Source organism: Stegodyphus dumicola, chromosome 9 (genome assembly GCF_044657685.1).
Source record: "Stegodyphus dumicola isolate Sdum_Otavi_A_Nest chromosome 9, ASM4465768v1".
NCBI lineage: Eukaryota > Metazoa > Arthropoda > Arachnida > Araneae > Eresidae > Stegodyphus > Stegodyphus dumicola.
The window spans coordinates 27,646,235-27,672,519 of NC_140776.1; the positions used below are offsets into that span (position 1 = coordinate 27,646,235).

Sequence of the window (26,285 nt, forward strand, 5' to 3'; positions counted from 1 at the left end):
GTAGAGTGGGGGGAGATAGTAAGAAGTTAAGTTCAGGGTCAGACTCCACCGGCTTGTTTATACACATCGATTCGGAAGAGGAATTAAAAATATCGGAACAGATTCGTCAGCTTTGGGAGATTGAAAGTCTAGGAATCTCTGAGTGCGCGTCGGAAAGGAGTTCTGGCGATGAGCGAATAATTAAACAATTTGAAGAGGATTTGAAATATGTAGACGGAAGGTATGAGGCTCGCTTGTTGTGGAATAGGAGTCCAGAGCATTTGGAAAATAATTTTGGTTTAGCGAAAAGGCAGTTCGAAAGGGTGCAGCGAGAGTTAAAAGGTAACAGCTTTGTGAGGGAACAGTTTATGGAAATAATTAAATTTCAGACACAAAACAACATTATTCAAGAGTGTGAGGATACAAGAAAGGGATACTTTATGCCATTCCGAGCAGTGGTCCGTAAAGATAAAAAAAGCACTCAAGTTTGAATGGTATTTAATTGCAGCAGTTGCGAAAGAGGAAAGCTATCGTTAAACGATTGCTTAGAAAAGGGCCCAAACCTAAATCCGAATATTTTGGATATCATTCTTTCCTTTCAAAAATGTAAATTGGATTCTGCGGTGACATAGAAAAGGCGTTTTTGATGATTGGGATAGCAAGGGAAGATAGGCAATATTTAAAATTTCTCTGGTATCCTGATAATGACAGTGAGGACTTTTAAAATTATGCAAATGAACAGAGTATTATTTGGATGTAATTGTTCACTGTTTTTATTGAGTGCAACGATCAAACATCATTTAAAGAAATATGCGGAAACAAACAAAAACTGTGTCGAGATGCTAAATAGCTCACTGTATGCAGACGATTTGTGTTATGGAGGAGAAAGTGTAGAATCAGCTTTCAGTCTTTCATCAGAGGCGGTATCTATTTTGAGAGACGCGAGTTTTAATTTGAGAAAGCTAAACACTAATTCTAAAGAGCTGTATGACTTGTGGGTTCAGGAAGGGTTGTGTGAAGAAAGTAGGTCTGAGACAGATAGTAAGTTGAAAGTGTTAGGCTTGGTGTGGAACTTAGAAGAGGATGGTTTGAGAGTAGACGTTACATCATTGTTGAGTAGTTTAGAATCGTTGAGAAATAGTAAAAGATCGGTGTTAAGCACAGCAGTTAAGGTGTTTGACCCAGTCGGATTTATTTCTCCATTTGTGGTGCGAGTTAAGAGACTGATTCAGGAAATATGGAAGAGAGGTTTGGTGTGGGATGCAGAGTTGCCAAAGGAGTTACGGTGCAAATGGATAAAGTGGTGCGCTGAAATTGAGGAATTAAACGCGTTGAAAATAGAGAGGTACTACTTTACAGAAGTTCTAAGTAAAGGTCAGTCGGTTGAAATTCATATTTTCAGTGATGCATCAGTAGTGGCATATGGAGCGGTGGCATATTTTAGATATAAGAATGAGAGAGTAGAGGTATGTACGTCGTTTATAATGTCGAAGAGTAGGATAGCTCCGTTAAAAAAGTTGTCCCTCCCTAGGTTGGAATTGATGGGGGCTGTAGTTGCAGCTAGGTTAGGGAAATATTTATTGAAAATATTTCAGGATTTGGTAGGTAGGTTAGTTTTGTGGACGGACTCCGAAATTTGCTTGTGGTGGATAAAGGGGTCAGCGCGTGAGTGGAAACAGTTCGTGTCGAATAGAGTTGCAGAAATACAAGACTGTACCTCGCCTGATAAGTGGAAATATTGTCCAGGGTCGGAAAACCCAGCAGATAAATTAACTTGTGGTGAAACAGCAAATGCATTGGTGAAAGATAATAACTGGTAGCATGGTCCATCATGGTTGAAAGATTCTGAAGATCAATGGCCTGAGCAGAAGTTTAAAGTAGAAACTGATACTCAAAATTTGGAACGTTTAAGCACTTATGTTCAAGTAACTATTCCAGAAGAAGAAAATGCGTTAGACATTACCAAATTCAGTAGTCTCGAAAAATTGTTGAGAGTTACAGCTTGGGTAAAGCGGTTTGTCGCCAAGCTAAGAAAACGTGCCTGTGAAGAAGGTCCTCTTACTGTATTGGAGATCCAAGAAGCTGAGGAGTACTGGATAAAACAAGTACAGAGAGCGAATTACTTTTCGGATATTCAACAACTAGAGAGGAATAATCTAATAACACCAGATTCTAAGCTTTACAGTTTAGCACCATATCTGGACAGTAGAGGTATTTTGCGTGTCAGAGGTCGTTTGGAACAATCAGAATTAATAGATGACGAAAAACATCCCATTATTATGCCCAAAACGAAGTTCACCGAACTAGTGATATTTAGTGAACACATAAAAGTATTCCATTCAGGAGTCATGGCAACATTGTCCAAAGTCAGGAATAAATTTTGGATATCTAGAGGAAGACAAGTAGTAAAGAAAGTTATTAATGCTTGCCTGGTGTGTAAAAAGTTTGCAGTGAAGCCCGCCAAACAGTTAACGGGTCAGTTACCCAGAGACCGTGTAGTCCAAAGTAATCCTTTCACAGTTGTAGGCATTGACTTAACGGGAGCAGTTACTATTAGAGAAAAAGCGGGTAACCATAAAAAGGTGCACATAGCTTTATTTACATGCGCCGTCACTCGTGCTGTACACATTGAAGTGGTTTCAGATATGTCAGCAAAAAGTTTCATTTTTTCATTATGACGTTTTTTAGCAAGAAGAGGGAGCTGCAAAGTGATTTATTCAGATAATGCCAAGAATTTCCGCAGCACATGTGAAATAATTAAAGGATTTAAAAGAATCAAAGCAGCACCAAGTGTGAGAGATTTCTTGACATCCAAAGAGGTAACATGGAAATTTATACCTGAGCGTTCCCCATGGTGGGGAGGGTTCTGGAAGCGTTTGATGAGAAGCATCAAGGAACCTCTGAAGAAAATCTTTGGGAGAGCATTACTGACTTTCGAAGAGCTCTCTACAATATTAACTGAACTCGAGTGTGTGCTAAATAATAGACCTCTAGCATGCGAGAGCAACGAGCTGGGTGAACCTCGCCCGCTCACACCTTCACAGTTTTTATTGCCAGGACGTGGTACATTTAACTTTCCCGAGCATTTCTTGGAAATTTTTAACAAGGTATCCGACAAAGAGACTTTAACCAGAAGGAAGCTTTACCAATCTAAGCTCTTAAAATTAACATGGATCAAGTGGAAAGAGCAATATTTACTCAATCTTAGAAATGCGCATAACTTTGCTAATCCTAAAACTGAGCGGAACCTTAAGACTAGAGACGTTGTGTTGGTAGAAGGACCAAAACAATCCAAACTACTTTGGGACATGGGTGTAATTGAAAACGTGATTAGAGGAAGAGACGGACATGTTCGAGCGTGCCTTGTTCGCACGCCCAAAGGACAATTCAGAAGATCGATCCAGATGTTATATCCTTTCGAGATTTAATTTAGAACTTTTGATATTATTGAGTTTTATTATATTATTAATTATTATGTTCATTTGTGGCTTTGATATACTAGTATCGATTATTCTTTTATATTATTCATTTGTATATGTCATACCATTTAGTATTAATCCATTATTAATTAATGTTGATATTGTTATGTAAGTAAGTTTGTGTACTCTTATTAAAGAGTACAGGTGGGGAGTGATGTAGAAAAAAGAGATAGAGGGCGCTGCGCTGCCCGTATGTTTAGCTAATTAAGAGTTTCGGTAGAGAGGGTTGAGAGGTTGAGGAGAGTGACATAAGCTAAATACTCTGTAATCTGTACTATATAATATTTGTACATAGTCTTCTCTTCTTTAAATAGATTTAGTTAAAGGAAAGTGTCTTTGTTTGGCCAATAGAACACAAGAACCACCGATAAAAGAAGAGGTAAGTAAGTTATTACAACATAATCGAAAGTTCAAGCTTACTTTTATAAAATTGCTCTAACAGTCTGCAAAAAATAATAAGCCGAATAAAATTCGAAGATTAAGGAACAACGCAATCTGCAATATTAACTGAATTAGATCATTTTAGCTTAGCTTATACCGTCCGTTATACATTAAATGCACATTAGTAAACGTATTTTGTGCACACGCATATTCGCAGCCGTAATGGTCTTACACGCATGCGTCAACTTTGAGGTCTGGATTATAGATCATTCCGGATTATGGGTGTCCGAATTAACGACTTTTGACTGTACAATTTAATTTAAATTTAATCTGGCTCAGTAACTCTATCATATAAGGAAACAGAAATGGGAAGTTATAGTAAAGGCTGAAATCATAAACAATTGGGTAATTTACATAATAATAACTGCACATATCTTTGAAGAATAATTTTCTTTATGTATTCGGTTTCTTTCTTCAACACGTTTCCTTTTAATTTTAGAATTTTTGGATTTAATTAAGGATTTCTGTTATTCTAAAAAACACTAAATGCATTTAGAATGTATAGAAAAAGTGGCTAATTTTATTTCTTTAGTAATATGAACATTCAGAAGAAATATGAAATATTTATGGTAAAGGCCAGTTACTTAGCTGGTGTGGCAGAATCTTTAGAATTTAGTGACACACAGAACAACAATATCTAGAAATGGCAAAACTTTTACAGCAGGCATTGGAAGCAGAATTTAGAAAGGCACTAGGGAGCAGAATTTAGGATCGACAGAGACTGCATCAGGTGGGAAAATGTAGAACACCAGCTCTGTGTACAATGCATTTAGACATATTAGATGAATCTTTTAAATTTAAGTTTTCAATTTCTTTATCAAAAAAAAAAAAAAAAAAAAAAAAAAAAAATGCCCGCGCAAGTGATAAGATTAGAATCATTTTTGATATTTTCCATGCTTGTGTCTAGTGAAAAGTACAGAAAATAAAGGGAAGATAAACATGTTAAGAAAAAGATACTAGTATCAGGAGTAAAACATTTAAATATTATGTTTCCAATTTTTTTTCCAGACGTTCTCCAAAAAGTAAGAAATTCATTGCAAACTTTTTGTAAAATACATCCATTACGTGTTGATACCGTGGAGACATTTTTCATTTTGTCACATATTTCTCAAATCTTCTAAAATCGTGGGGTCTATATAAATCTTGCCTTCAAATCTTCTAAGCTTTCCATGTTGCAGTGTCAAAAATACTAAAAATTATCCCAACCTATTCTGCTACAGCAAAAAGCCAGAAATATTTTGGAAAAAAAAAGGGGGGGAAGGAAAAAGTGTAAAATTAATTTTATAGAGAAAACTGATGCATATTCTGAGAATTTTGAATAATCTGAGACAATTACCGTTTTTCACGGCATATAAGACACACTTTTCTTCCTAAATTTGGTCTCAAAAAAGTTATCTGCGTCTTATATGTGAAGGACACAGGTTAACTTTCAATACTGAATGCTCATAACTTTTTCTACATCTGCCATAATTATTTTGTGCATGCGTGAAATATCTGTCACCGAAACGCGACAAAGCTCAAAGCTGATGTCGAAGTTCGAACAGGTTCGACGGTCACATTACGCCTTTGGAGCCTTTTCTTCTTTACAGACTTTCTTTGACTCAGCCGACACACATGTCGGTATCGGTGCTTAAAACTATGTGTTTAGAAAAAATACCCTGGAAAATATTACTACAGGAAACGAGATTAAGCTATACAATTCAGTATAAACTAGGAGTGTTAAACTACACCAAAGTGCATGGAAACAGAGCAGCAGCAAGGCATTTTGGTCCATCACCTACTGAAAAAATGATACGTACTTGGCGACTGCAGGAAGATCAACTGAAGACTGCTAAAAAAACAAAAACATAACCTTCGATGCCCAGCTCCATCTTGGCCTGAACTTGAAAACGCCATAAAAATGTGGGTGATAGATAAGAGAAAATCTGGGATAAGTGTTTCAAACAAAATGATAATCAATGAGGCCAAAGGATTTGCAGAAAAACATGGGAATCAGAACTTTTCAGAGTCCGAGGGCTGGTGCTACAGGTTCATGAAAAGGCAAGGCTTATCATTGCACACAAAAACAACTATTGCACAGAAAATGCCAGCAGATTATGAAGAAAAAATACTAGCATTTCATAGGTTTGTTATAAATGCAAGCAAGAAAGCTTCTTTTGAGCTCAGTCAAATAGGAAATATGGATGAAATTACACTCACATTTGATGTACCATCCAATAAAGACTGTGAGCATTAAAGGGTCTAAATCAATAACCATAAAAACCACAGGTCATGAAAAAACCCGATATACGGTAGTTCTAACATGTTGTGCTGATGGCACAAAACTACCGTCGTTTTTCATATTCAAAAGAAAAACTTCCAATGGGTGTAATTGTTCATGTTCATCCGAAAGGCTGGATGGACGAAGCTGAAATGAAACTGTGGTTACAGAACATATGGGCGAGGCGACCAGGTGGACTCTTAAGAAAACCCTCTCTTTTGGTTTTGGATCAGTTTAGCACCCATGGAACTGAAACCATAAAGAATAAAGCAAGAGAATTAAAAACCCAGATAGCTGTCATTCCTGGTGGACTGACTAGCCAATTGCAGCCTTTAGATGTATCGGTGAATAAGCCATTTAAGGAAAAAGTGCAAGAACAATGGAACAAGTGGATAGGAGAGCCACATCACGCCTTCACACCCTCAGGTAGAATGAAGTGGCCCTCTATTTCACAAGTGTGCGAGTGGGTAAAAAGATCTTGGGAGGACGTAAAGGCTTCAGTAATTGTTTAAGTCCTTTAAGAAGTGCGGAATCAGTAATGCTCTTGACGGAACAAAAGACGACGCATTATTCAAAGAAGGTGATACTAGCGATGACGGAAACAGTAGTGATGACGATATTCTCGTTTTCGATGATGGTGATAGTGAAAAGGATTTTTATGGTTTTGAAAGTAGTTAAAGTCTAATGTCATGATAGGCAACGTTTTCCTTGAATCTGTGTTTTTTGTTGTTTCTGCTTTATTTTGTATTATGTTTGATTGCTTGCCATTTATTCATTTATTCATTATTGAAATTTACATATCATTTCAAAATAGCTTGCAGTTTGTTAATTTTCCTTAATAAAAATACGCTTGGTAATTGCATTCAATGATTATTTATTTGGCTTTTACAAAACATGAGAACTAAAGAAACCACAGTAACTCTTTTTTCCTTGTGTGTGGCCTTCTAAATAAGAGTGCGTCTTATATGCCGTCAAATACGGTACATGGAAAAAGCGCTTACTATGAAAAAATAAAAAAGAAGACATTTTTAATTAATTACATAGCTAATTTTGCTTTTACTAAGAGCTGTTTCGTAAATTATGCTTTATAGCATTATACCTTGTTTATTTTTCAGATTCAAAATATTGTATAATATATTGCCAAAATAAAACTTTATAATATGATTAATTTTAAAATTTTTTATTTTAATGTTATTTTTTAAATATAATTCCAAAATATTACCATTATTTTAATGAAAAATTTATCAATGTTTTAAAAAATTTGCCAAAATGTTGACACATTATCAAATTTAGAACTGTTTAATAAAAGAATTCACAACCCCAAAAGCGAAAAGTTGTTTAAGAGCTCTTTATTAAAAAAAAATGAATTTTGAAATGCTTATGTTTCACTTCTTGCTTAGAAACTCGAGTATTCCATCACTTATATCAGAAATAGAAACAAATTCTAACCCATGAACCCTTTCAAAAGATAACCATATACGTCAGTGAATCGCCAAAAATATTCCTCCAAAATGCTAATTCACACTCAAAATGGCAGTCATAAAAACAGAAATTCCAAATGATTAAAATTAAGGACTTAACACTTTGACGCGCGCGATATTATTTTTATAATTTTTTAAACTTAAAAACTCTACAAATTGAATATTATGATCCTAGAGACATATAATATATGAATTAAAAAAAATCTACTCTTGCCCATTGTTTTGTGGGTGGTGGTCGCACTGTGAAACCACCGCACGTCTAGGACTTTAAACTTACCTAGGTAGCAAGGAAAAAAAAAAAATTACCTTTTTCCATTCCCATTTCCAATAAATGACGAAATTTATGAATTTTTTTTAAAAAATGCATGTAAGAATTGCATAATATATATATTTTACAAACTAAATCGTAAGAAAAAATTAAAAAATAAACATTTATGTAATTTTTCTATAGCAGTGAAAGTATAAGTACCTACATAATAAGGACGTTTGGCCTTGATTAAAAAACTCAGTAAAATAAGGATAAAAAAAGACTCAGTGTTTTTTTTTTTTTTTTTTTAATTTTTTTTATTTCAAAGAACAAATATTTTTTGTAACACTATTCAAAGCATGTTTTGTCTGTTTGGTACATGCATAGACTCACATTGCATGTTTCGCACATGTATCTTCTTCTATGATGTTTCTTACTTGTGCTACAAAATGTACACTGATTGGATCTAAATTTCACCGGTATATGTCCAGCATTATTTAGTTTCTTTTCATCTGGCACATGACATTTGTGGTTTTTCTATGTTATTGGGGAAAGGCCTTGGTCTTTTTGGCTTTGGTATGGATCATTCGTTTCCCATTCATACCTATTTTATTCGTATTTAGTCTCAAAATACTCAGAAAATATTTTTAATTTAAATAAAACTTTACGCGATTTCTATTTTTAATTACAGTTAAGTATATTTACGTTAAATTTAAACCACAGGAAATAATTTATAAAATCACAATACTAGCTTGGGGAGCAAGCGTGTTAAGGTAAGAGAAAAAGTCTCTGCAAAAGAAAGACCTTTTTACTGGGCAGGTGCGTGTATTGTTTAGTAATAAAATAACTCTGTGATTTCAAAACCCCTTATCTATATCCGGGTAAAAATAAACATTCCTATTTGAGAAGCACGCAAACGCCATTGCGAAGAGCAGTGGTTTTAAAGAGGCTTGGTGGTCGTGCCCTGAAACTACAAATCAAATGCCATACATATAGAGGGTTTTTTTTTTTTATATATGCAGTTTAATTATTGCTATTTTTTATTGTTTATGACAGAAATCATGATGTGCGATGAATAACTTTTGAAATTTAAAGTTGTTTATAATAATAAAAGGAAGTTATTTTGTCTCATTGAAAACGAATTTTAAAAGGCATCCGATTTGAAGTACTAAGACCTAAAACATGCATGATTCTGTAGTTATTTTGTGTTATTTAGAGGTCAAAGATCAGTAATCAATTGATTTTCACTCAAAAATTTCCAAATGAAGAGGAGAAAAAAATTCGAAAATTGTTAGTTTCAAGGCGCGACCGTCAAAGGGTTAAAGGCAAAAATCGATTTCAAGAAATTTAAGGACTTTTAAAGACTCTTAAGGACCGTAGGAACCCTGTCATATAGCAAATTTATTTCCTTTTTTTAAAAGAAATTTAAGTTAAACTGATGCATGGATAACTAAGGCATTAAGCATAATAATATACATTATTGGAAGGGGAAAATGCCAAAATAAAAACTAAAATTACGCAAAAAGTAACCTTGGAACCGGCACAGATTTTGAATTAACTTTTAGTTTCCATGGCAATCTGACATGGTCCCTTTACATCAGGAGAAAAATTCTAGATTCTTTTCCCTCTGCAGAGGAAGAATTAATGGCAAATTATCTTTGAAATCAACAGTTTTGTTTTTAACATACATGCCAAATCTAAAGTTGCTTTTTTTGTCTAATATTAAACAATATTCTTCATTTACTTAAACAAATGTAAGAATTCAATTCAGTAGATCAAATCTCACTTCTGCTCCTGGTAAGGGAAGGGGACTTACTTCATAACAATTGCAAAATCAGCTTTTATATGACTTTAACAATTTACTAATGTGTTTAACTCAGTATGTTTTGAAAATAATTTTTAAAAAAATAGAGATAATTGCAATCAAATTGAAAACTTTAATTCAAGAATTACAAACATTTACAAAAAGTACTATTTAATCATGAAAAAATATATACATAATAAGAAAATACATACCTGATCATGGTATGCTTCTAAAAGTTGTGTACGATTCCCTGAATCATATATGGTATAATATCTGTAAATTGCAGAAAATTTGAATAAGCACAATTATAGCTATTAAGATACAAATATTAACACATATTTTACATAAGCTACACATATTTTAAGAAACAAATACTGAGATTTAAGTGCTGAATTTGATTAATAAAATGATTAATCCTCAAATTTAACCAAAATTATTGTCAAAGAATATAAATTATACACATAAACAGCAATAAGTTTATATTTGCAGATATGTAATTTTGATTAAACTTACAAAAAACATTATAATTTCCTCCTTTTGTAAAATTTGAAAAATATAAATGAGATTTATTACTATTATAATACATCACGCACATAAAATTACTTGAATGGTTTTTCACATATACACAGAACTGTTCTTCTCTCGCCTTCAGTTATGAACAATTTATTGCTTTTCAAATATGAAAAGCAAAATCGATTCCTTAATTCTTGTTTTAGAATTTTCCCAAAATGATTTAATTTCATTTTGTGTAATTAGTTTGTTTTGCTTATTTTTAGGTTTTTTTGTACTATTTCGGATGTTCACTTTTTGTAATTTCTTTTTTCAATGCATGTAGGGGAAAGATCTGAGCATTTGAGACTAATTAGAAATTTATTTTTAGAATTATGATTTAGTAATGAAATGCGATTTTAAGTCTCAAATGGTTCAGAGGAAAGAAACATGTATTCAGAACTCATTAATCAACTTGGATTAAATCTTCAAAAATCTTTTCCATTGACAAGTTCTGTTTTGAAGCTTTGAACAGACAAGATTAATAAAAATTCTTTTTTGAGCAAAATTATTTTGCAATTTGTTATGTCTCATGTTCTATATTTATTAAAAAAAATTTGTAATTTGTAATTTTCTTTTAGATTTCTTTTTTGAATGCTTTCTTAATTTGTGTTTATTCAGTTTGGTAACCTTTGCCCGGAGAGAGAGAGAGGAAGTTAGACCTTCAAATTTTTGGAATAGAATATAATTTAATTTTCTTTTCGACCTTTACTTTTTGATATATACACATACATATCACGACATTAAACTAATTTAATACTTTTACTACAGAGTCTGTCTTGTAGGAAAATGCAATAAATAAAGTTAACGTGAAATAAGATAATAAAAATTAAATTTTCTTTTAGGTAATATTTTCCCTTTAAGAAGCCATATAAAATGAGATGATACTTACTGATCCAAAAACTGAATTACTAAATCTTTAACATCTTCAGCTGCAAAGAAGCTTTTCTGTAAAAATATAACAAAATAATCTTTTTTTAAAAAATAATGTGTTTTGCACTGCTTAAAAAAAAGAGGACTGTTTAAATTTATTAAAAACATTCGACAGCTGTTAAATATACATCCATAGAGCATTAAGAACACAAATTAAATTTATAATTATATTTCGCTACCTTTGATGGCGGAAAAGTTTCGGGGCCTAAATCGAATCCAATTGGAGCAGGTAAATCTTGATCATCCTATAAAAACACATCAAAAATACAATTTTAATCATTATTTAAAATTTTTTTTAATGATGCATTGCCTTAATTAATGGTATATGATTTAAAAAAGTTATCTCTATATGCTAAACATTTTAAATTCAGTATAAACTTAGCAGACAATTAAATTACAATTAACAATAAGCATTAATTATTAGTAAATCAACAGGAAAAACCTAATATGGTAAAAGCCCAACTTGCATTCAACTAACCAGAATATTTCAAAATTTTAGAAGAAATTTTTTTCCCAGAAAAATTTAATAAATGAGAGATTTTTAACACCATTATTGAGCTCACAACACCATTAATAAGTACATATTGTCACCAAACAGTGTGATTTTATAACAATGATGGATAAACATGACATCACAAGTAAAAGAAGTTCCTTTTGTTTCAATTTTTGTGTAGAAGGATATAAGTTCTATTGTTTCTTGCACTTAGAAAAAACTGATACTTGGGATTCCACGAAATGCACATTTTCAGAGTTATCAAAAAGTTTGCATTTGCTCTTGAAAATGGATAAAAAATAAACATGTAATGTGAAAGATTATGATAAGTAATTTAAGTTTTTCCCATGCTATATCCATAATTTGCATCTCTTCATTAACTAAATAAAAAAATGATCTGTTGATTTAAACTTCTGACAATATGATCTGCGACATCTCTGTAAATTTTCACATTTGGAGAAATTTTATAATCCTAGCAGATGTTATATTCATGTTTAGGGTCTACGGAATACGAGGGCTTTTATGACTGAAATGCGTTCCCTTTTTCTTTTCAAAATCTTGTATGATTTTAAATGTAGACTTTGGGTTTTTTTTTTTTTTTTTTTTTTTTTTTAAACATGCTTAATTATGTGGTATTCGGGCTTCACAGTCAAGATTTTACTGTAGCTGGAAAAAAGTTAGGAAAGTTAAGTAACTTGAACACAAAGGGACAGACATGCTTTTATGAAATATAACTAAAAAGTTCTATTGATAATTCCCATATTATATGATCATCTTCCTAAAAAATGTTAGGTTATGCATTTGTGTCATAAACAGGTCAAAATAAGCATTTTTCTCCATCAAACTCCACACAAAAGTAGAAGCAGAAAAGCAAACACAAATGTCTTCTGCAAAAGCTTTCCCAAACCTTCTTTCTGGAAAAAGAGGGCAAAAAAGCATTTTAAGTGAAAAAAAAAAAAAATAAGTTTCACAACTATTAATCTTCATTTCACATCAGACCTTCAACTCTCAAGATTTCTATGGATAAGACTAATGCTTCCAAAAGTTAAATTCATTTTTTTCTAAGGGGGTTAGGCGGAGAAGGGGGAAAGTTCCTTATATCCTATTCTACAACTGATCTACTAGATAAAACTCGTCAAACAAAACACACAGCATTTAAAAAATGATTGTATACACATATCATCTTCAAAGAAGATGCACACACTCATTAACCATTTGTTATGTTTCTGAATATTAAACCACACAGGAATTTTAATCTTAGTAGAGTATCTTATTTTAATCTTAGTACTTGCCTTAACTATAGTTTTTCCAAAAGTTTTCAACTGATGAGTTAAGTGCATTTAAAATCTATGCACCTTGGCAAGTGTTGTTATTGCACAAGTCTTTAAATTATCAGCCATGTGACCTAGCAAATAGCAATTTCCAAAATGCTGCCACTTGATGCAATATAAGATCTTTAATTCATTTAGCTTCTAAATCACAACTACCTAACACATGAAATAAAACATTGACGGCAAGAAAACTTTTTAATAATTTAAATTTAAAGTTTTTTTTATTTCTTAATAATAACTGATGTAATTTATATCTATGTGATAACACTATATCTATGTGATATGTAAATATCACATAGATATAATGTGATATGTAAATATAAATACCAAGAACTTTACATTTGGTATTTGTTAATGTGAAATTTTTTACTATACTTAATTTTGTTAAGAACTTAGTCATACAGAAAAGTATAAAAACCAAATGACAATTTTCAAATCTGGAAATGGCTTAAAGTCTCATTTAAAATATATATATATACATCTGAAATTATTTAAGTTCTGCAGGTAAATTTAGAAAATGTAATTCATCACTGAGCAGACTAAGATTGCTGTATTTCAAGAAGTAATTATCCATCTTTGATGACTAGAAATGAGCAAAGAATGACATAAGTAATCATTACACATCTTCAATGACTAGAAAGCATTGAAAAAATATATCATTGACAAATCTCAAATAATAAAGAAAAGGACTTTGGGATGTACTTTTCGCAGAAAGCTTCGAGAAAAAGTTCTGCAAATTCCATGTCCTCTGGTTTATGCTTTCTTGAAACTCTTAACTTCTTCCCCCAGGAAGAAGTCTGTTTAATCAATTATGCAAAACACACATGCAATACCTATTTAAGGAAGGGATGCCTTCATTGGAGATTTTCTAATGTGAAGGAGATTAAGACATTTAATATGAAGCTAATAACAGTACAAGCATGTATTCTTTTCAGATATGATTTAATTTAGCTCATCTTCTTAACAAAAATAAACGAAATTCCATACATCAAAATCAACAGATTATTTAATGAAATTTTGAGACGAAAATACTTACCAAACGAATTAACTTGGGAAATTTATCTCGAATGGCACTGCAACATACAAGTTTTAATGATAATCAATTTATCTCAAAAATATGATTTTAAAGTTAGTTTAATGGTTAAGCAAACAAAAAAATTAATGTATAATTTTGCATTAAAGAACTTTGTTAGAATCAAACTAAAAAAGATAAAAAAAATGAGCGAGTTAAAAAAATAAAACCTTAGTAAATAAATTTGTAGAAAAGAAATTAAGTTTAGTAAATCGATTTCACATGAAAAAAACTGATGAAAAACAAAATTTCCTTTCACAAAATCTTCCACTGATTTGCTTACAGAACCAAGTAAAAATTTAGAATTTATAGAAATTCATTAATTAACAATTTCTGCAGTCCAATGAACAAACATGTTGAAACCATCCATATGGTGAAAAGTGAGCAACCCATCATTCTTTCATTTAATTATAGACGCAACTGAATTTAAATTATGAAATACAATGCGATTCCATTTCTTGGTCAAAATAGCATCCAACAAACAGCCTGAATATGCCTGAAAATAAACTACAAACATGTTTTACATAAAATATTAAAAGGCAAGAGGAAAACAGAAGAAATTTATCTAATAAATGTTTAAAAACTATTCCCGCAACAATTTAATAGTTAAGATATTTTGTGAATAAATGAATTTTTTTTTCCTTTGACATATAAATGAAGAACTCTAAATTTCCCCTTCAGGAAAATGTTTTCATATGCAAATACACATAAATCAAATTTTTTAGAAAAAGAAAATACATAAAGAAATGGTAGTTGCAGGCAAAAGGCGGTAAATTTTAGAAATATTTATACAGTGGAACCTCATGTCACGAATGCCTCACTTTACAAATTATTTAAAAAAATATGCCTCGGATGACAAACAGTTTTTCAAGTTATAACAATAATATATGGTTTTACAAAGGTGTTTTAAGATAACTTATGCCCCATAATTAATATTCAGGAATTCACGGAAACATAATATTTTTCACTGCTTAACTCTCATTAACAAAGCCTGACAGCATATGACTTACAGGATTATGAATTCACTCTGGAAGAAATAATGTCCAAACTGCATTGCATGCAGAGACTTTGAGTGCTCTAAGAACTTCTTTTGTTATCTGCAATATTATGTTTTTAGGTAAAACCATGGGCTAGGAAGCGAACAACGAAGTTGCAGAGAAGGTAACAGAGGATAATAAAAATGAGCTCATCAAGAAGAGCTACAGAAGCTGTAAAAAAGGTGATTACATGGAAGAAATGTCTTCAGAAAGGAATGAAAGAAAAATTACCCCAGTTCCAAAATGTGAGAAATTTATACAAAAGAGACCAAGCTAAAAGTTTTATGTAATGACATCACGCTGATAAAACAGTAGCAAGCTACAGCACAAGCATTTTCAATGGCAATGCCATGTCTCACTTCAAAGATATTTTAAAATGTAAGCAACAATAAGTTACACTTAACAAATTTTGAGTGAAATAGAGGCTAAGTGGGTCTCAAACAGAGATAAATATTGCTCAAGGACACAGCAAAGATAAAAGAAGGTGCCTTTAAAGAGAGTTAACTGATGTTTTCAGGAAAGAAATTGCCTCATCTGTACAAAAACCTCTTGCTCATCATTTTCCACTTATGCTCTTTTCTCACCATACAAATTCAGTAAAAGTAAATTTCCATCTGTTTAATATTTATTACATTAATCATTATCCTTTTTATATTTAATGATTTCCATTGGTTCTGGTTTTTTAGATTACAGCAAAACACTCGAGGGCTATCTGCCTTAAGGGAGGGATGCCTTCGTGGAGGACTTTTTAAGGGAAACTGGCTCGTATACACGTTACACATGGGGAAAAACCACGAAAACATCCATGCAGCCAGCCCGTTCATGGGATTCGAACCTCGGACCGAACTACCAGTGTTCAGCGACGTTACTGCTCAACCGCTGGTGGGCCCATTGGTTCTGGAGTTATGAATTTGTATGTAAAGTATAATTGTAAAGTTTAAGAAAAACCATCATTTCTCTGTACAGGAATGATTTAAACCATTTTACTTTAAATCTCTGAAGCTGCTTTAGTTTTGGGGAAAACACTTTTAGTTTATTAACATACATTTCATTTGATGAATAGCCTTGAAGAACATATTAAATTCGTGAACTGAGGTTTCACTGTAGTTAACATAGCAATAATTTTGTAATTCCGCTCTGTTAGGATGCATATCAAGCACAAAAAAAATGTATTTCATAATTTTTGTATATTTTTTTAATTATATTTTAAGTTAACTGTAGGAATGAAATTTATAACATTATTCTTCAAAATGGGGCTATTTCTTTAAATAAAAGGTGATCTTTAGGAATTATTCAGAATTTTTTCCTATTTAACAGCACTGAAAATTCTTTAAAAAGAATGGAAAAACCTTTGAAGAACTGATAGATATATAAACTATCAAGTTCATACAAAGTAACAAATTTAATAAAAAGATTATAGCACATTTAATGAAACAATGGTCACACTAAAAAATCTAATAAATTTTAATTTTTTAAAAAACAATAAAATTTTTTAAAATTTACTTGGAATCAATCCAAAGTAAATTTCAAGCTATTAATGATAGTTTTCACAGGCATATATATACTGAGATTAGAAATTCACCAAATGTTAAACCAGCAACTGAATAAATAACTTCCAAAAAGCTTATTCCTTTTTTAAATTTTCCTCGTTATAAATCTGAGGGAAATCTAAGAACCTTCATAAAGAATTTTAATTCAGTGACAGAATTTTTTTATACTTGGCTGATAAAATAAAAACATATATAAAATCAGCATTTCCTTATTAAAATACACATATTATGTTGGAACAATACAGGACACTGTAGGTTACCTGATATATGTACTTAGATCTTTAAATTCATCACGTAAGGTGTTACCATCCAATACTAAATCTAAGATATCCATTCCTTTCAAATGGTTTAATTCTGCAACAGATCGGATCTAAAAAAAAAAAAAAAAAAATAAAAGCATTACAGTAGTAATTCTAAACAATTGAATTTTAAAACTTTAACAGTAAAGTAAAAACCCTAAATTTTCTATGCTCTTTCTGAAAAAAAAATCAAAAATTATTATTTTTACATCTTTCCCTTACAGAGAGAATTATCTAATTTTGCCAAAATTACTTAAAACTCAAAAGAACAGCAGTAATCCGAACAATACAACTGTACACTACCATACCATGCAGCCATATTTCTTATTCCACATGATTATATTTAACTGCAACACTATCCACACCAACACAATAAAATAAATTTTCTGCTCTAATTTTCACATTTATCCAGCTGTTAGGAAATGAGAACAATCTATAACTTGTACGTGTTTGACAATTAAATATCTGGATTACCATGAACTCAGATTACAAAAGACCACTCTAATTTATATTAACAAAAAATTAAAAGAAGGATAGAATTTGATTGCAATTCTCAGCTCTGAAACAGAATTTTTACAACTAAAATTTTTGTACTGAAGGGCAAAGCAGTTAAGTTGAAAACCTTGCGAAAAATCTAATAAACAGCAAAGAAAAAAAGTGTACATACATATTTGCTCTCCCCCTCTAAAAATTATGTTGCAATACTACATTTTCACTTTGTTTTACGAAACTTTTTATTTAATCAAGTATGAAGTATTTATTCAACAAAAACTAAAAACTACATAATTACTCTTAAATATCATGTTTGAATAAATTAAAAGAAGTTTGCACAGAGCAATTCAAGTGCTATTAGAAGTATCATTTACAGCTAATTGTGGTTTGTACTCAGCACAGTTTTTGAAAAGAAAATTTGGACAATCTCAAGTAAGAAAATAATTCAAAACTTTGTGATATTTTCATGACAGTGCATTTCTCAGCACAGTTTTTGAAAAGAAAATCTATACAATCTCAGGTAAGATAAATTTCAAAATTCTGAGGTACTTTCAGGCTCTTATTTTTTATTTGCAGAAAAATAATTATCTTCCATTCGACCCTAAGTGTGAATTTAGCTTTCATTTCAGTCAGGACTTAATTTATATAATTAAAAGTACAAAAGCTTTATAAAAAGTTGCTAGAAGAGGTAAAATAAATAAATAATAAATGTTTAAACAGAATGTACAGGGATAAACTAATAAATTAAGTTAAGAATAAATAGTAAAATAATAAAATACTGCAGTCCACCTCACTTCGAGTTTTGTTTAAAATTACAATTTCATGCAAAAATTGAGATCCATGCTCAAGTTGAATTCACAGCCTTTGTTTTTTGACAAAAACATGAAGAATTTACAGGCAATGAGATATCAATTTTGATGAGTAAATATAGCTTGCAAATTAAACAGTATACTCATAAAAAATTTTATGATTATACAAAAAATTTAAATTAATATTTTGAAGTTATTTTATATAATATTATATTAACAAATAGATCAGAAGTCACAGCTTACGTAAGCTTTTGATATCAATTTAATGACTATTATTAAAAAATTTGCCTCAGATGTAATTACTAACACATTCAAATTATAGCAGTTGGTGCATAAGAAAAAACAAGTTGACCCAATTGACTTTCAATACTCTAAATCAGTCTTTAAATAAAAAATTAACCATTTTATTGGAGATTTTCATAAGGTGGCATTTTTTTTATTATTATAAGGTGGCTATTAATAAAATACTACTAAAACAGTATTAAAAATATGTTACTTGAGAAAACATGCATTTCAACTTTTTGTTATAAAATATATGCAAGTATCAACTTTCTAAAACGATGTATACGACAACAGAAGTTAAAGCACAAGTCTCTATTAAATAACTTCATTATGGTTCAAGAATTAGAAAATTACTTTCATTCACAATAATACATAGTTTCGACAGAAGCATAATGTTAGCGCCTAAAAACAATGGAAATAGGAAATTTACACAAATTACTTAGGATAATTCTGCAAATACTGACAGAATTTTGAGAGCATTGCATACAAAGCAAAAAATGTAGAAATACATTCTTGTTCATACCTTATTATTTCGGAGACTCAGAGTCTTCAACTGTTTGCACACAGGAACAAGAATATTCATAGGTTGTAAAGAATATAGCTTATTGTCAGCAAGATTCAATGTTTCGAGCTGAAATTAATAAACACATACAACAGAATATATAAATCTATATGCATTATAATTTTTAAAAGTATGGAAATACATCATTAAAATTACATATTAAATACAAGTGATGTAATTATTCAACTTTAAATGAGCTACTTTATAAGCATAAAATGATAATGAACTAAACCTATATACCTGAGGTATGTGTTCTTTGACTATTTTCATCACAGCATTAAAAAAAACAGTTTTGTGTAAAGGAATGTAAAGACCAAGGTTCTTTAGACCTAAAAACAAATAAACATAATAAATTATTTCTTTCAAAAATGCCTCTAAATGAAAGCATCTTATAAACAAAGATAAAATCAGAAAAAAATTGTGAAATGCTGATAAACTTACACTGGCCATTAAAATTGCAACACCATGAAGGAAAGCACATACAAAAAATATTGTGCACAAACAGTATGGCATGAAGACAAAATGATTAAATTTGTAAGCAGTTTTGGGGTTTGCAGGGGTGAAAAATCAGTAGAAACAGCTACCACCACTGGCAGCTAAAACGGCCCTTACCCGATTAGGCATGGAGTCGAACTGGACTTCGAAGACAGAAACAGGCAACTCAATCCATGCTGCTTCAAATGTATACCACACTTCATCAAACACAGTAGCTGGAAAGGGTTAGCGGGCCAGTCTCTCACCAACCCATGAACAGATGTTTTCAATGGGCGACAGATCTGGAGATCATGCAGGCCAAAGCAGCAGTCGAATATCCTGTGTATTTGAGGAAGGTGAGAACACGAAGTGCAACACGTGGTCTCGCATTATCTTGTTGGAAGATGGTTTTAAGCAGGTCTCAAAGATAGGGCACAACTACTGGATGCAAGATGTCAGAAATATACCGATCTGCATTCAAATTACCGTCGATCCAAACAAGAGATGTACGTGTCGTGTATCTAATGGCTGCCCAAACGATCACACCAGGTGCAGGGCCCCTATGTCAATATCAAATGGAAGCAGGTGACATGCAGTCTCCTCGGAACCTCTAGACACGTATAAGGCCAGCAGAATAATGTACGTAGAACCGCGACCCGTATGAAAAGACGAAGTTGTGTCACTGTTGTATTCAGCTTTGTCATTCGGCGCACCAGAGTTGCTGTCTCTCTCTGTGCTACATTGTCAAGGGAAGCCCAAGTAATGGTTGCCATCGAGGCCCTTTATGCCGTTCAATATGACCCTCAGCAATCCATTGATCCCATATTCGCATGACAGTGGTTAGATGTCGACCAGTGTGATGGGTGATATCATGGAACAATAATCCAAACTCTCAATAGGCGACAAACCTGTCTCTATCGAATTCCAACACTTGCTGGTAAGCATTTCTTCTTCTTATATGAGGCATAGCATGGTATTCTGAGAAAACTGCGACCTCACAAAGCGCTTTCTGAATGAGAAATCGACTACACAACTTTTCTTTTACGCAGTGCTTCAGACGTCGTTTCTCCCTCCTGCGTCGTCTAAATGCACTGAAATACTAATCATTTGCATATCCTAATCTCTTCTTCCTTTCATATGATTTTGACATTCTTCAGATTCTTCTTTCCTGGTGTTGCAATTTTAATGGCCAGCAGTGTATTTTGGATCGAAAAGAAAAAGAGGTATGAAGGCATTCCCCTTTTTTTAAAGCACCATGCTGATTGTACTGTTTCTAAACTAATGAGTGGACTGTATAGCAAAAGAACTAACTAATTTATTGACAGTAATTAACTACATTCAGATCTAATACATGCTCTGGCATGCTGGATCCAGATGGCCAAGTGGGCGTTTTTTCACTATATCCAATATGTTGCACTATATTCTAACTTAACACTGATGTTGCATTGTAAAGACATGACTTTTAACGAACAACTTAGGAATCAGGAAAACATTCTATAGTATTCTAAGAATTATTTGTTAAGAAAAGATAAAAGACTAACTGAAGACTTCAAATTTCTGTAGAGTGACTTTTCTGAGGAGGGAGGTTAAAACTGCTCATAGTGCCTATAACTACCACTTTATTTTGAAAGTGTTCCAATCATAAAATATGCCAATAAATTTGAAGGACTGTATTGTAGAATGATTTATAATTCTCTTTGTAATTTTGAAAGTTTATGGCATTTTAAAATAATAAACTATTTTCAATAATATCTAATTAATATTTGAATATTTAATATATAATTATATCTAATTAGTTTTATTTCATTGTTAACATATGTGACAGATTTTATACCCTTTGAAAAAGAAGCAGCATAATTTTATTCACGGTAATTGCCATAGCAACCTGCTTTCACCAACAAAAGTTTTTTCAATGCCCCCCCCGGGGTCGACATAGCTCAGCGAAGCTACTGGCTAGGATCTGTACCCAAGCAGTCTCGGCCATGGGGGTATGATTATGAACCTAATGGTTCTGGAAGCCCCGGAAAGGTCACTCATTGGCCAGCTCGGTGGTCTGGCAAGTCCTAGAGCAGTGTGGCTTTAGTAGCCCAGGAGTTTGCTGGGTAATGTCCCACTGCAACGGGCAGCCCAAGCGACTGGCAGGTAGCAAATTGACAACCAGTGTCGCTATAAGTGATACGTCCTTCTTTCTAAGGTGCGAGGGCAGAGGTTGAACCTCTGTGCCTGGTTTTAAGGGACGAAGGAACTCGTCGTGCGTTTCAGTCTCGCAGAATGAGGAATGCCCTATCGTGCTTAAAATGTGTCATCATTCAAACTGGTTTTACATTTAGGCCTTGTTCGATTAATAACACGAAAATTGTTCCCATTCTCAGACTGCTATAAGGATTTTTAAAATAGCTAACATTATTTTTGACATCTCATTATACACAAAATTCCATCAGCACTGTTCAGTTTTCCAAACAAATTCCATTGGATACAGGCATTATTCTTCAAGAACTAATCACCAAATTACAGATAAAACTTCATGACAATATAATAAATAAAATAACTGCCAGTCTTAAACAGTTCCCAAGATAATTTAAAACAAGTTAAATTTTTCATACATGCACATGCATGTATATTAAAAAAAAATAATGACTTACATTCATATACACTGTAACAATTTGTTTAACATAAAAATTTACTCACTCGTATCAACATGAAACTTGGACAAATCTAAAGTGTGAGTCATGGTGTCATATCGAGAACTCATGCAAGTCTAAATTTTGGGAGAAAAATGCACTTAACATTAGTAAAATATTTTAAATGAAATTAAACACAGTGCAATAATATATATATGCTCAGTAATACCATGCAAAAGTAAAAAATAAATTAAAATTTTTTCAAAGACTGACATATTAATCCCAGACCTAGCTTATATTTCCTTCCCTAAATATAATTAGTGAATTGTAAATGTTTACCTTGATTGCTTCTGATGTTTCTTGGTCTATAGAAATAGTAGGTGCTGCACATCGAGAAATCAACACATGCATCTGCAAATATTAAGAGTATTACAGAGCATACTTCATGATAATTTACTTCTAACTTTTTAAATATCTAAAAAATATCCAGATACAGCATTAAAGCTTTATGCCATTGTTTTATCTCATGCTAAGAAACTGACAACATGGAGTTTAACGAATTTTCTAATACACACCATTGTTATTTGCTGATCAGAATAACAGAATAAAAAATTTTAAAGCTTAAAAGAAGAATAATTTTTTAATAACTTATCACAAGCAATTTTTTAATCAGGCATTTTAGTTCAGAGAGTTTCAAAAAAATATTAAATTAAATTAAAAAATAAAAAAAACATTCAATTCCTTAACACAAAGAATGCTTTGATATAAATTCAGCAAGTTTCCTTTGAAACAAGTTTTGCTTAGGTCATCTTATTAATTTAAATAACTTGCTTATTTTCCCATTACAACTGAAACAGTGCTGCCCTGTGAATTCTTAGTTTTACAGACTTGTGCTCTATTCAGCTGATGAAATAATCAAAATACTATTTTAGGAAAAATTACGGCAACAGAAGTGAACTCAGGTCAAACTATCAAAGTTCAGCTTGGCTGCTGGTGGGCCAACTGTTTCTTGAATTTTATCAAATTCAAAAACACAGTAATCTAATCAAAAATATTATCCAAAACATCTATCTTCTCCATAAATGAAAACAGGAGGATACTTAGAACAATTTTCATATGGTATGATAGCAACAAGCTGGAGATATAAATGACACGCATTTATGCTAATTAATATGCACAATCAGTCCCATATATTTCAAAGACCAAATGGCTAACATAATCAACAAAAAACTTTAAGGTGGACCAACAAGTTATTTCTTACATGAGCTACAATTCTGAATAGTCATTTTGTTTAAGAATATAAAGAGACAAAACAAAAATCTCAGACAGAAACTCATTTATCAAAAAAATTCAGAGAAATATTACTCATGAATTAAATGTATTGTTGTCACCTAGAACTTTGAAATCTATAAAAATTACACTTTCAAACAAGAACCATGTATCACTGGTCAAAGTGTATTAAAATTCAATGATACTGCAATAAACGGCATCAAAAATGGAATTAGGAAAAAAATTTAAGTTTCATACAAGAAATGTCATGCTAGACTATATAAATCATTTTGAAATTCTTCTGTGAAAATTCTTCAGGGGGACACACAAATTTTATTCAGGAATTATTATACTTGAATATCAGGACATACATACACTGATAGAAAATGAAATTCTAACACCAAGAAGGAGTTGTCCTCAGGGTTCGTACACATTTCTGCACATGGAAATTAAGTACTTTTAAGGACTTTTAAGGACCATTAATGAAAAAAATTAAGGACCTACGAGCAAATGGGAACTGAATAAATTCTATTAAAATTATTATCTATGCCTGAACTTCACTTTTGTAATACCCATAGCTGTGTTTAGACTTGTTAAGGCAATAAGCTATTTGAGATATGGGGCCATTTATGAGCCTGTTATACTATATTTTAATTTTTTGGGGCCCCCAAGAAAGTGGTGCCCTAAGCTATAGTTTGTAGTATAGCTTATAACTAAAATCCTGCACTGGTAATACCATACTAAAAATAAAATAGATCCGTAAGTAGGATGCATTATTATTAAACATGAATTAATTAACATAATTATTGATAAGTTTGAGAATAAAACTTCATGAAATTTATAAAGTAGCATTAAATATTTTATACTCAAAATAGTTGGAAATATTTGAAAGAAGAAAAGTGACATTTTATTTATGTTTTACTAACAGTTAGCTTTATGTTGATTTTTTTTTTTTTTTTTTTTTTTTTTTTTTTTTAATGTCTCATTTTGTCACATAGTTGTTCAATCTAGAGGTTTAGTAAATGGCAGGTAGATTTTATGTCAAGCGGCATAGGTTAAAATAAAAAGTAAGATCATAACATGATTCATAACAAAAGACTAGATGTTGTCACCGCAGCTGCTTGCCTACAGAGAAGAGTGGCTGATTGGAAGAAACCTGAAAGGCCTTATGTAGGCACGGTTGGCAAGTTTTGAAAGTTAGTTTTGCTCTGTCTGACACAGTTATAGTGTAGTAGCTTCGTGTAAAATTCCAGGGGTTGTAACCCAGTTAATATAATTTAAGGTTCCAATAAGCCACTAAAGCATCAGAGGAGATAAGTTGTTTTGTATTATTTTAAGTCTCACTATATGCAAAGAAAAAGTGTTACATGAATTTTTACATTTTTGTGTTGCATTTTTATCTTGTAATCACAGTAAGGATTAATGAAATTCAATAACTCACTTTAATATGCAGAGATAATTTTTAAGGATAAGCAGTTAGTTATAAATAATGAAATTAGGTGGTTAGATAACCTTAGTCATTATGGATTTACACGGCCACTATTAAATTTTATTTATTTTTTAACACTATTTATTAAAAAAGCCCTTTAAAATCACAATCGAATAAAATTTCACAGTTTAAAATGCATGTAATTTATAACATGGATTCTTAAATGATATTAGGATAACTGCACATTAAATGCTACAAAACACTTACGTTTTGTAACAAGAACACTCAAAATATTTATGCGTCTTTTTAATTTGAAGCCTTCGCAGACATTTTGGCTAATTTGTTTCGATTTACTTCTATTTAAGCATCTTTTCTAACAATCAGAAATTTGTCTCAATATGCAAACCTAGTGTTTTCACTAGTTTTTGCTTGCTTTATCTCCTAACTTGCTAACCTCTCCACAATGTACTTATGAGTGGTTTACTTGATCTGGTAAAAGTTATACAGTCAAAAGTCTTTAATCCGGATGTCTATAATCTGTAATGATCTATAATCCAGACCTCAAAGCTACAAACTTTCTGCGCATGCGTAAACGCAAGCTAGGCTTAAATTATCTAATTATCTATTTCAGTTAATGTTGCAGATTGCGTTGTTCCTTAATCTTCGAATTGGATCCAGCTTATTATTTTTTGCAGACTGTTAGAGCAGTTTTATAAAAGTAAGCTTGAACTTTCGATTATGTCAAAAAGAATTTCCGATTCTGGAGCAGCGAAAGGATCTACAAAGCGAAAGCATGTTTCGATGTCCATCAAACAAAAAGTGGATAAAAGCATATCCTTTGTTTCTCTAACCATTCCGATATCTGTTAATCAATTTCACGCTGCTATACGGGGGGGGGGGGGGGGGCGTCGCGCGGCGCAATGAACTGGAAGTTCATCTGTCAGCACTATCCTCATCTTCAGCGCAGACGCTTTTATTTTATTCCGCTTATAATTCCTTACTAAATGTAATATTTCATCTCGATGTACTCAGTCTTTGATATGATTTAAATCAAATTCTTCGTCATCATAAATATCACGAATACACATCAAATAGTTTTCTGGTTGCAATTTTCTAATTTCGACTATGCGTAATGTATGCTTTACGTGAAAGAAATGTTTAATAAAATAAACAAATAAATATTAAGCTTTTTTTTTTTTTTTTTTTTTTTTTTTTTTTTTTTTTTTTTTTTTTTTTGTAAATTTTCATACCTTTTAGATCATAATTGCTCGTTATTTCATAAATTACGGTTTCATATTTTTTTTTTATTTTATAATTTCTGCATGCCATCTTACCAATTTAAATTTATTATCTATAATCCGGAAAAACCGATAATCCGGAATCGCCGAAGTC

The 26,285-nt window shown here is 31.7% G+C and overlaps 1 protein-coding gene across 2 annotated transcripts in view; it reads right to left on the reverse strand.

Annotated features, from left to right (window-relative positions):
- Positions 1-26,285, reverse strand: part of LOC118185983 (nuclear RNA export factor 1-like) — an 82,444-nt gene that overhangs the window by 20,405 nt on the left and 35,754 nt on the right. For both annotated transcript variants that reach the window (XM_035355962.2, XM_035355963.2), the window contains exons 8-16: positions 22,535-22,606; positions 22,263-22,332; positions 19,341-19,429; positions 19,062-19,169; positions 16,917-17,026; positions 14,034-14,070; positions 11,353-11,418; positions 11,133-11,188; positions 9,904-9,964 (exon numbers count right to left, since the gene is read on the reverse strand). In XM_035355962.2, the coding sequence (XP_035211853.1) occupies positions 9,904-9,964; positions 11,133-11,188; positions 11,353-11,418; positions 14,034-14,070; positions 16,917-17,026; positions 19,062-19,169; positions 19,341-19,429; positions 22,263-22,332; positions 22,535-22,606 (669 nt within the window). The remainder of the gene's footprint in view (positions 1-9,903; positions 9,965-11,132; positions 11,189-11,352; positions 11,419-14,033; positions 14,071-16,916; positions 17,027-19,061; positions 19,170-19,340; positions 19,430-22,262; positions 22,333-22,534; positions 22,607-26,285) is intronic.